A 13,062-nucleotide genomic window follows, 5' to 3' on the forward strand; every position below is an offset into this window, starting at 1 on the left:
TAGATCTGTATCCCAAGAATATAGGAGGCCTCACCCAAATCCTTCATCGAGAATCTACTTGATAACCATATCTTTGTTGACTGCAACATCCCTACGTCATTCCCCATGAGTAGAATGCCATCAACATAAAGTACTAAGAATGTTACCGCATCCTTAACTACTTTCTTGTACACGCATGGTTCCTCCGGGTTTTTGATGAAACCAAAATCCTTTATTGTTTCATCAAATTTCTGGTTCCAACTTCTTGATGCTTGTTTGAGACCATAGATTGATCTCTGAAGCTTGCATACCTTATGCTCGCTTCCCATGGATGTGTATCCCTCAGGCTGCGTCATATAGATCTCTTCCTTAATGTTTCCATTAAAAAATTCAGTCTTTACATCCATTTGTCATATCTCATAGTCATACCATGCTGCTATGGCAATAAGGATTCTTATGGACTTGAACATTGCGACTGGTGAAAAGGTTTCATCATAGTCAACTCCTTGTCTTTGAGTATAACCTTTTGCCACCAATCGTGCCTTGTAGGTCAATACCTTTCCATCAGGCCCAATCTTTCTCTTGTAGATCCATTTGCACCCAATTGGAACAATTCCATCGGGAGGATCTACTAAAGACCAAACTTGGTTAAAATGCATCGAATCTATTTCCGATTGCATAGCTTCAAGCCATAAATTTGAATCCGCATCAGAAATTGCTTCCTTGAAGTTTCTTGGATCACATCCAATGTCGGGTTCACTTTGATCCCCTTCAAGAAGAAGACCATATCTAATAGGAGGCCTAGAAGTCCTCTCGGATCTCCTAGTAGTAGGCGTGTCTTGTGATGATTCTTGAGGTGTAGGATCACTATTTTGTATCTCGGGTTCTTTTCGAATTTCTTCGAGTTCCATCATCTTGCCTTTCTTATCCAATAAGAACTCCTTCTCCAAGAAGGTGGCATTCCTTGAAACAAACACTTTTGTTTCATTAGGATGATAGAAATAATATCCGATTGAATTCTTTGGATACCCCACAAAATAACATAAGGAGGATCGACTATCCAACTTATCTCCCACTGTCTGCTTCACGTAAGCAGGACATCCCCAAATCCTCAAGTACGAATACTTAGGAGCTTTGCCATTCCATAACTCGTATGGTGTTTTATTTACAGCTTTAGTGTGGACGTTGTTTAACAACAATAGCGCCGTTTCAAGCGCGTAGCCCCAAAACAAAGGTGGGAGCTCAGTGAAGCTCATCATGGATCGAACCATGTCCAACAAAGTTCGATTGCGACGCTCCGAAACACCATTAAGCTGAGGTGTCATAGGAGAAGTCCACTGAGAGAGAATCTCATTCTCTTTTAGATAGTCCAAAAACTCGGTACTTAAGTATTCTCCACCTCGATCCGATCGAAGTGCCTTAATACTTTTACCTAGTTTGTTTTCTACTTCAGCCTTGAATTCTTTGAACCTTTCAAATGCTTCAGACTTATATTTCATTAAATATAAATACCCATACCTAGAATGATCATCAGTAAAGGTAATGAAGTAGGTGTTGCCACATTTAGTACCAATCCTAAATGGACCGCAAACATCTGTATGGATCAAATCCAACAGATTTTGACTACGCTCAGGTTTCCCTTTGAAAGGAGATTTAGTCATTTTTCCCTTTAGGCAGGACTCACAAGTAGGTAGAGAGTTAATATCAGACATATCAAACATGCCCTCTCCTACTAGTTTGTTCATCCTCCTTGAAGAAATATGACCTAGCCTAGCATGCCAAAGGTTTGCCGGGTTTTGACTATCGTTTTTCCTTTTAATTGTTGTCACCGGTTTATCAACATAATTAATTGGAATGTCTTTTAATTTTAAGCTATATAGATCGTTTTCAAGTTGTCCATTTCCAATCAAACATTCATTCTTGTAAATATTGCAAATCCCATTTACAAAATTGCAAGAAAAACCATCTCTATCAAGCATAGAAATAGATATAATGTTTTTGACCAAATCCGGAACATATAAAACATCTCTCAAAAATAACTTAAAATTGTTTTTCAAAACTAAATAAATGTCTCCTATAGCTTTGGCTTCGACTCTAGAACCATTCCCGAGCCTTAGCTGGGTCTCACCCATCCTTAGCTTACGACTTCTTGTCATCACCTGCAAATCATTGCAAATGTGAGATCCACATCCGGTATCCAATACCCAAGAAGAAGTGTTAAGCGAAACATTTATTTCAATGTAAAACATACCCTTTGCAGTTCACAACTGTTCGAGGTATTCCTTGCAGTTACGTTTCCAATGACCGTGTTTCTTGCAGTAATGGCAAACTTGTTTAGACTTGTCGAATTTTGCATGTAACATTTGGCCTTGAGATCATGGTCCAACCATTTCTCTAGTTCGGCCAACCTTTCGGTAGTTACATTAGCCGAGGCTGTTTTCGGAGAAGCCTTTTCTAACACTTAGAAAATCTTTTCCGAACTCATGACAATCTTAACTTATGGAACCATCCTGTATAGATTGCGCCAGAAAATTTGTTTTGTTCGAGAATTGAAACATGTGGATTACGAATTCATTGTAATGAAATACTGAGATGAAACAGACAATAATCGATGATTTGTTTAATAATTTACTAAGACATAAAATATGGCGAATTTTATTTTATGAATCACACTCCCACTATTTTGACGATTTCACCACCCTCTAGTGAAAAAGAGAAATATTTTCTTTAGTGGGAACATGGAGTCCAATTGACAAACTATAGTACCGAATTATATCAGCCAACCATAATTTTCAAAAGGTACAGCCCAATTACTTCCAAAGTAACCCCCATGTTTTTACCTCATGTCCAATAAGGGCCCAATAATATGACGCTGTTTATTGTGACATGTCAAGATAACCCATCAATATTAAGTTGTGATGGACGGTCGCCATGTGGATCCCCAATAATATGAGCCAATCCCATGGGAGTTCCACCCAACTTACAACATGTGTCGATCCAATGTACAGCTTTCCGACGAACGGGCCCCCCAATAATATGAGCCGGACCGTATCCGCGGGTAGCATCTCATACATTGATCGTTGATGGAAGGTAGGAATATTTAAACAATATTTAAATTCCCTTTTTATTAATCTTGATATCAATTTTAAATCATATTTAAAATGAGGGATTTTAATTTTTTGAAAATTTGTCTCATCATGCAATTTATGTATGCTTGCGGGATTCATACAATTTAGTCTAAACATGCATACATCAATAATATCATATATTATTTAAGGATGATCGATCCCATTAACTAATCGACCCGTGGTTGCCAATCACGAGTCTAAGTCCAATCCTAGGTGTTATGCAAGTATGCAATGCAATCCTATTACATTGTGCTTCCAATTTACATTTCTTCGGTCTTCATTGTCTGCTGGGCCCACCATTTCTTCAAATCTTTGTCTCCCACTAATTTTAATAAATTTACAATAAATTTCGATGACAAATATGGGATACATTTTTAGGGGTGGGAACGGGCCATAAACCAGGCCCACTTTTATTACATATGACAATCATATTGGACTATAAACCAAGCCCATTAATAAACATCAACAATAATAAGACAAATGTAAATCACCTAACATACACCTAAAACATTGGTCATGGCAATCGATCATCCTTTATCCATTAATTAATTCAATAATTAAATAATTGGATAAACATGCAATGACATCATAATTTAAAAGATAAAATCATATTTTATCTTATCCATCCATAAGATCATATCTTATCATCAATTGTACCAAAATAATTAATTTTATAAAATTTAATTTAACGGATAAAATTTATAAATTTTCCAAAAATTAAAATTTATCCAAAAATCAATTTTAAAAATTTTGGACTCGAACAATTCAATCCGATGCCTCATGATCTAATCAAAAACAATTTTTGATCGGATCAAACACAAGAATTTCAAAAATTCAAAATTTTTAAAAAATTTAAATTTTAATTTTCCGGGCTGCCCGGGATCACATCGCTGCCCTGGGCAGCGACAATCGCTGCCATCGCTGCCCCGATCGCTGCCCGTGTTTTGCCCGTCAAAATTTTGATTTTTTTAAATTTGTTTTGTTTCAAAAACGAGGCTTAAAAATTTTGTACAATCGATTAATTTAATCGTTTGATCTGAGCAACCTGGCTTTGATACCACTGTTGGAAAACGGTGTTCAGATCAATTAGAATTGATACCCGGTGCAGCGGAAGTTTAAAAATTTATTTTATTAATATGGAACGATTCCATATCTGGGTATCAAAACTTTTACGATTAACTTGTGTAAGTAAAATAAATAATCACAATTAAATATTTTACCTTAAAATCTCGAAGCGAGATTATGGACACCAACAGAATTTAATCTGCTCTTGTTGTATATCCCCGGAACTGATGAACGAACGTTTCTTCAATCAGGTCCACGAATAGAAAACAAAACCCTCTGATTGACTGCACTAAAAATCAATCAGAAGTTTGCGTAGAGAATAAACAGATATGATCTGTTAATTCAGATTGTAATTTTTTCATAAAAATCACAAGCCGAATTTTCTCCGAAAGGGACAGAGGATTTCAAAAATCCCCTTCAAATATTTAGAGTGTAATTTCGAAAATTATAAGACACAAAGTGTTTGATTTTTGAACCCAACACCTCTATTTATAGATAATTTCTAGTTATAATTGTATCAGGACTCTAACTCCTTAAAGCCCACAATCCATAACTTAAGCCCAACAAGCCAAGCCCGTTGTTATAGAAATTAATATAAAATTCATCATGACTTCGATTGATAAACTGATTTCACCAATGTGCACAGAAACCATTTCAGCATCTTTTAGAGTCAAGATAATTTTTCTGAATCCGAATTCAGTGATTTTCCAAAATGCCCATCCCTATGTCATTTTAGGAAATCTCACTCCCTTTAGTTAAGAAGTCCAACTTCTCTTTCATTAAATTTAACTCTTTAAATTTAACTATCTCTACGGGGTTTTAGTAATCCATTACTTGTGTAACCCTCAATGGTTCAGGAATACAGCTAGCCGTGGGCTCACAACTCCTTGTGACTCGGAACAACAATTTCCGACTTACCCATCGAATCATGGTAAGAGCGCCTAGCAACATCGCCCCATGATTCCCTAGGTATTACTGATAGTTCCTGCAAGAACCAGTAGATTTTGGTTAGCGTACAGTACGGTTCCTTCATCCATATATCCCGATCGAATCAACAACCATTGGTATATCGAGAGTCGTTCGAGATTCGATAACTATGCATTACATCTTGGAGATCAAATAGTGACATCGCATGTGTTACTAGGATAACCAATTAACCTAAAACACATCATTTACTCTGGCCAGAGATTCTTCACACTAATATCTCCTCAGATCGCAGAGGATATCCACACTCGCAAGTATGTGGTGAATCCTTGACAACAAAGCATCGACTCCTATATGTGTCGTAACTGTACCCAATCCCGACACCTGATGACCCCAATAGAGTCGGTAAATGATTCAAAGTACAGTACTAGCATATAGAGTCTCAATGATGTTTCAAGTAATAAGGACTAATGGTGTACGACCAAAACCGCGGACTTTATCCACTCGATAAGTGATAACCACTTGGAAAGTCCGAATAGGGTAGTTCAATCATTCATCATATGAATATCCATTTGCATGCTTTGAACATCTCTATGTTCCATACTAATGAAACGTGGTACTCGGCATCGCAAATGCTAGTCTCAATCTCGAGCGATCCTTATCCCTTTTTTGCGGACGGCTCAATTGACTAGGAACAGTTTAGAATATACAGTGACTATAAGATGTGTTTTATGATAGCCATCCCCATGTGCTACCACATCGTACATACACTATAGTATATTCAAGGTCTTTATCAAAACAACAATATTATATCATAATATAACAATATGAAGAAAGATAAAGTCAATACCATTATAAAAGTGTAAATTATATTAAACAAAAGATTGTTTTACATAGAGTCATAAAAGCCCTTAGCCACAAGTTGGCTAACCGGGCACCCACTCTTTCAAAAAGAAGGCTTCAAGAAAGGAGGCAAGCCTTTCACAAAGACCCCGACCAAAGAATCGATGACAGCTAATGCCACACCTGTCAAATTCAAGGGAAATATAAGTGATAAAAGCAATGGCAAGAAAGAAATATATCAGGAAAGAGAGCGAAAAAAGTTGAGTTTAAAGGAGATGCAATCGAAACAATACCCTTTTCTCGACTCTGATGTATCGGGGATATTTGATGATTTGGTCAAAGCAAACTTGATTTAATTACCAGAACTGAAGTGACCTGAAGAAGCTACATGAGTGGATGACCCAAAATATTGCAAATATCACCGGTTGATCGGGCATCCTATTTATGACTGCTTCATATTCAAGGATAAAATCATGCAATTGGCTCGCCAAGGAAAAATATCACTTGAAGAGGATAATGCGAATGCCAATCAAGTCGAAATACAGGACCATGATAGTGCATCTTGCCACGTAACAGGTTTACAAGGAAGTCTCTTCAACCAGATCGGTCAGTCTGAAAATAATAAAGATTGTGCAGCAACCTTAGCATTCACTGACGAAGATCTACCGTTTGGTTCTGACTTTCACAATCGGCCTTTATTCGTCACATGCTATAGTCGCGAGAGAAAGGTGAATAGGATATTAATTGATGGAGGCTCTGCAGTTAATATTATGCCTTTGCGCACGATGAAGGAGTTGAATATTGCCACAGATGAACTTGCAAATAGTCGCCTGATGATCCAAGGATTCAATCAAGGAGGACAAAGGGCTCTTGGGGCCATAAGATTAGAACTAATAATGGGTGATATGACCTCAAGTGCATTCTTTCATGTCATAGACTCCAGGACATCATACAACATGTTGCTTGGTCGACCATGGCTTCATGAAAATGGGGTAGTTCCTTCTACATGGCATCAATGTTTTAAATACTGTCGAGACGGGGTGGTAATAAAAGTACTTGGAGATGATAAACCATTTACCGAGGCCGAGTCACACTTTGCCGATGTCAAGTACTACTTTGAGAATGAGAAGACATCAAGAATCGAAGAGTGTTCACCTCATCAGGAACCCGAAAGACATGATGATGAAGAAAGTAAGATTAAAGAAACCTTGGAAGTTCATAAAGAGCAATCAAAAGGTAAATTGCATGTCCAAGAAGAAAATCTTTTGAAAAAGATGGTACTTCCTTTAACAAAGCTTGATGAAAAACGACCATCTATCATCGGATTTGTCCGTCCAACTCAAGGGGCTGAGGTAGAACATGGGGAATACTCAGAACTACAGAATGCGAAGGGCTTTGATCCAAAAGCTTATAAACTACTCATTAAAGCCGGATACAACCCAAATGAAAACCTCACCTTGGGTAAACTCCCCTCAGGAATTTCTAACAAACAAGCGGCTCTTCAAGAAAATGCGCGTACTGTTCAAAAAACTCGACTAGGCCTTGGGTTCATTCCACAAAGTCCCATCCGCATTGCCATCAAAAGAGTCAGCCTCAACTATATTGCTGAATATGAGTACTCGTCAAAAACCGTCGTTGACGAACAAAACAAAAAAGATCAACAAGTGTCTGTCTTTGATAGGTTGGGCCGGCGTAAAAGGCAAAGAAATCGACAAAGATTGAACTTTCCAAAGCATTTGCATGAGGCGCATAATCAGCAAATCCCGAAAATATTGCAAAGTTTGATTCCATCCCGCATGAAACGATGCACCACATTGATTATATCATGCAATAAGATCCTGAAGGCTAAGATGCAAACAGTGATTTACACTCAAACTCAAAAAGATGAGGATGATACAAAAAGTGTTGCTTCATGTCACATTACTTCAAATGAAGAAGAAAATTCATCAGAGGAAGATGCTGAAATTGCTCCCCTTGAACTTGAAGAAGGGGTAAAAGCCACTGTTGATAAACTGAAAGAGATTAATCTAGGCGACGATGATAACCCGAGACCAATCTACCTCAGTGCCCTATTGTCCATCAATGAAGAGGAAGCATACATCGAGTTACTGCATGAGTTTAAAGATATATTTTCATAGTCATACAAAGAGATGCCTGGGCTAAATCCAAAAGTGGTTGTTCATCACTTAGCTGTTAAATAGGGAGCTCGACCTATCAAGCAAGCTCAACGAAGGTTCCGCCCTGTGTTAATCCCTCCAATCGAAACTGAGATTAACAAACTCATTGAGGTTGGATTCATCCGTGAAGTCAAGTATCCTACATGGATATCCAGCATAGTTCCTGTAAAGAAAAAGAATGAACAAATTCGGGTTTGTGTTGACTTTCGAGATCTGAATGATGCATGCCCAAAATATGACTTTCCATTACCTATCACTGAACTCATGATTGATGCCATAATGGGTCACGAAGCATTGTCTTACATGGATGGATCTTCTGGATATAATCAAATTCGCATGGCGCCAGAAGATGAAGAGTTAACTGCATTTCGCACTCCAAAGGGTATATATTGCTACAAAGTGATGTCATTTGGATTAAAGAATGCTAGTGCCACTTATCAAAGGGCAATGCAGAATATTTTTGACGACATGTTACACAAAAATGTCGAATGTTATCTTGATGATGTGGTTGTTAAATCCAAATGGAGAAATAACCACTTGGAAGATTTAAGAAGAATTTTTGAGCGCCTAAGAAAGTACCAAATCAAGATGAATCCTTTGAAATGCGCATTCGGTGTCACATCAGGAAAATTCCTTGGATTTATTGTCCGACATCGAGGGATTGAAATCAAGCAAGCCAAAATTTATGCAATCTTAAAAATGTCCGGACCTCGAAATATCCACGAGCTGAAAAGTTTGCAAGGAAAATTGGCATATATCAGGAGGTTCATCTCAAATTTGGCTGGGCGTTGTCAACCGTTTAGCCGCCTCATGAAAAAAGGAGTTCCATTTAAGTGGGACTAATCTTGCGAGAATGCTTTCGAGAGCATTAAGGCTTATTTGATGAAGCCTCCCGTGTTGGCAGCCCCGGTGCCTGGACGCCCATTAACCCTTTATATCACTGCTCAAGAGCGTTCCGTCGGAGCTTTATTAGCTCAAGATAATGATGATGGGAAGGAAACAGCACTATACTATTTGAGTAGAATGATGACGCCAAATGAATTGAACTACTCACCAATAGAGAAGTTATGCCTAGCCCTCATATTTGTAATTCAGAAGCTAAAACACTACTTCCAAGCCCACACTGTTCGGCTTGTCTCAAAAGCAAACCCGCTAAAATATGTGATGTCAAGACCAGTTCTTTCTGATAGGCTTGCAAGATGGTATCTCCAGTTGCAGCAATTTGAAATTATATATGTTCCTCAGAAGGCTGTCAAAGGGCAAGCATTAGCTGAATTTTTAGCTGACCACCCAATCCCTGCCGATTGGGAGCTATCTAATGAATTTTCGGATGAAGATGTTCTTGTAATTAAAGTTAAACCTCCATGGAAAATGTATTTTGATGGAGCTTCAAATAAGGAAGGAGCCGGTGCTGGAGTTATATTTGTGACATCTGACGGGAAGTGTTGTCATACTCATTCACGTTAACTCAAAATTGCTCCAATAATGTTGCTGAATATCAAGCTCTAATCCTTGGACTAGAAATGGCGGTCGATATAAAGCAATTGCATCTTCAAGTATATGGGGATTCGGCTCTGGTGATTAATCAGTTACTCGGATCATATGAAGTCAGAAAGCCTGAATTACTCCCATATCATAATTATGCTAGGAAGCTTATGGGGTGGCTCGGTGATGTGGAGATTGAGCATGTGCCGAGAAAAGACAATAAACAAGCTGATGCACTGGCCAAGCTTGCTTCTACAATTTCCATGCCAAACAATGAAGCTCGTGTGCCAATATGTAAAAATTGGGTAGTACCGCCACTTTTTGAGGATGAGAGTGATGAAGAAAAAGAAGATGATAACTACACTGTCGAAGTATTCGAAATTGAGAAAAAAGATTGGCGTCAAGCATTTGTCGATTACTTGAAGTATGAAAAGTTGCCAAATGATCCGCGTCAAAGGGTAGACATTAGAAGACGCGCAGCGCGCTTCATCTACTACAAGGATACCTTATATAGGTGCTCATTTGATGGAGTCTTCTTACGGTGTTTAGGGGATGAAGAAACCACCCGAGCGATGGAAGAAGCTCATTCTGAAATTTGCGGAGCCCATCAATCAGGTCCAAAGCTACATTTTTGAATAAAAAAAATGGGTTATTACTGGCCAACAATGGTGAAAGATTGCATGGATTATGCACAAAGGTGTCAAGCTTGCCAGTACCATTCAAATTTCATTCACCAACCGCCTGAGGTGTTGCATCCTATAGTAGCCTCTTGGCCGTTTGACGCATGGGGTTTAGACGTAGTTGGACCGCTGACTAAAACTTCAAGTGGACATTTGTATATCTTTGCTGCAACAGACTACTTTTCTAAATGGGCTGAAGCGGTAGCTCTCAAAGAAGTGAAGAGGGAAAATGTTGCTGATTTTATTCGCACCCACATTATATATCGATATGGGATTCCTCGGTACGTGATCACAGATAATGGAAAACCTTTTTGCAATACTTTGATTGATAAACTCTGTGAAAATTTTGTCTTTAAGCAAAGAAAGTCTTCTATGTACTATGCTGCTGCTAATGGTTTGGCCGAAGCTTTCAACAAAACTTTTTGTAATCTCTTGAAAAAGATAATTGCAAAATCAAAGAAAGACTGACATGAAAGGATTGGAGAGGCTCTATGGGCATATAGAACCACTTACAGAACGCCTACTCAAGCAACTCCTTATGCATTGGTGTATGGTGTGGAAGTCGTCGTGCCACTCGAGCAACAAATTCCATCACTAAGGATAGCTATACAAGAAGGCTTGACAGAAGAAGAAAATGCACATTTGCGCCATGAGGAATTAGAAGCTCTCGATGAGAAAAGACTGGAAGCGCAACAAAAACTTGAGTGTTACCAAGCTCGTCTCTCTAGAGCTTTCAACAAAAAAGTGCGATCGCGCTCATTTCAAGTCAATGATTTAGTACTCATAGTGAGAAGGCCCATCATCACAACTAATCGAACCGGGAACAAGTTTACATCAAAATGTGACGGCCCATATGTTGTCAAATAGGTTTATACTAATGGCGCATATAGATTAGTGGCCGAAGATGGCTTAAGGATTGGTCCCATAAACGGGAAATTCTTGAAGCGTTACTATGCATAAAAAAAAAAAAGAAATCGAAAAAAAAGAAAAACTCCTGACCCACACGAGTATAAACTGTGAACGGTACCCACCAAATGTATTATATGTGGTTAAACTGTTATGTCCCCACCAATAGTGAATTCATGTGGTTAAACTGCATTTCTTCCACTTATGGTATTTTATGTGGTTAAAATATTAAATCCCCACCTAGTCTAGGGTGGTTAAAAAATAGATACTCCTGGCCCGTATGAGTATAAACTGTGCACGGCACCCCACCAAACAATCAAATTTTTGAACTACGTTATGACTTGATCCCTATATTGGGTACATAGGAAACTTAGATATTTTCTAATTACAGTCATGAACTTGCTGTTTTCGTTTCCCATGAAATTATAATTTATTTTATATTTCAAGTGGAATGTAAGCACAAAAAAAAAATATGAATAAAAAAGAAGCACATTTATAAACGTCTGAAAGTGATGTTCGTTACAAAATATAAATGGAAGTAAAAGTCATAAACAAATGCTAAACAAAGGGACTAAATTTCTTCAAGTCTTCTTTGGCAACTTCAAGATGGATCGTCGACATCTTCAAATTCTCGACGGACCCATCAACCAAAGGGAAAACATCTCCAATGGCAGTGACTTCTTCCTCAATCTTATGAACCTCTATTTGAGCACTAGACAACAATCGTTGTTGCCCCTTTAAAGAAGTAGATAAGCTCTTCTTTCTCTTCTTCAAATCATCAAGTTCTTTGGTAATGCGCTCCAATTCTTGATGAGTAGATTGAACTTGACTCGCCTCTTTGCTCTCCGTAGTTTTGGCAGCATCAAGACGATCTTTGGCTTCACTCAATTGTTGTGCAACAATCTCCTTGGCAGTCTGTTCGGAAGATTTTGACTGGGCTTCATCAAATGCAGAAGCTTTGTCAAAAAACGATCGCAATAACTTTTCCAAATTAGAGAAATCAAAATCATGAAAACTCTTCATGGTATCAAGCACCAAAAACACGTCGCCTTTAAGAGAAGAGATACAATCAATTGAAGTCTTCATTATCTTTTCACGAAGGTCGACCCACAATCTTTGAAGAAATTCTTTTTGAAGATCAAATAAAAATTTTCCTCCATCAAATGCAAGAAGTGCAGTAGGCTTGGGAGTTGCATTGGGAATCGCCAAAATAGAACCTTCTTTTGGTATTTCTTCACCGGCTGAAAGAACTGCAATTGATATGTTTGGTCCCACGATCGATTTTTGGCTGCCTTGCGAATCATGATTATCATCAGCATTCAATAACTATTTCTCCACCTAAAAAAAATGAATGAAAACAGAGTGTGTTTAAAAAAAATGAGAGAAAGAGAAATAAAAAAAAATTACCTCTCCCACAAAGCTTTCCACAAGTCTCGGGTCTCCGATTACACTATCGATGTCAATGACTCTTGGCTCATAAGGGTTAGAGTTCTTTTTGGCTCTTTTCCAATGATGGTCTGCAGTGCTACTCTCACTATCTTGGAAGTCCTTTTCTCTTGTTTACCTCTAAAAGTTTGATTGCACGAGCACTATGATCTTTGGGACGAGAGTCTTCACCGAGAAACCCATTTTCATCCTCACAAATTTTACCTTCTCGCAAATTTTCACAAGGCTTCGAGATAGTCAAAATTGTGATGTTTTCTTCCAAATAATTTCCATGAACTATTGCCCACCACTTCTTATACTCATCGAAGCAGAATCTCTTCGCATTTGGGGGCATGGATGGAAATTGCACTCTAGACATTGAGTTGGAAAGAGTACTCAACCGCCAAAAAAGAAGCCCTTCATCCAAAGAAGCTTTGCGGGCGTCTCGAA

The 13,062-nt window shown here is 38.2% G+C and overlaps 2 protein-coding genes across 2 annotated transcripts; both read left to right on the forward strand.

Annotated features, from left to right (window-relative positions):
- The first annotated feature begins 6,103 nt into the window (after positions 1–6,103).
- LOC140861437 (uncharacterized) lies at positions 6,104–8,959 on the forward strand. The gene is made up of 3 exons (XM_073264456.1): positions 6,104–6,274; positions 6,404–7,930; positions 8,141–8,959. Exons 1-3 carry the CDS (start codon positions 6,104–6,106, stop codon positions 8,957–8,959), a joined length of 2,517 nt encoding a protein of 838 aa, XP_073120557.1.
- A 680-nt stretch (positions 8,960–9,639) lies between these two features.
- LOC140861439 (uncharacterized) lies at positions 9,640–10,236 on the forward strand. The gene has a single exon (XM_073264457.1). The coding sequence runs from the start codon at positions 9,640–9,642 to the stop codon at positions 10,234–10,236; it is 597 nt and encodes a 198-aa protein (XP_073120558.1).
- The last annotated feature ends 2,826 nt before the right edge of the window (positions 10,237–13,062 follow it).

The sequence above is a fragment of the Henckelia pumila genome, chromosome 4 (assembly GCF_033568475.1).
Source record: "Henckelia pumila isolate YLH828 chromosome 4, ASM3356847v2, whole genome shotgun sequence".
NCBI classification, from domain to species: domain Eukaryota; kingdom Viridiplantae; phylum Streptophyta; class Magnoliopsida; order Lamiales; family Gesneriaceae; genus Henckelia; species Henckelia pumila.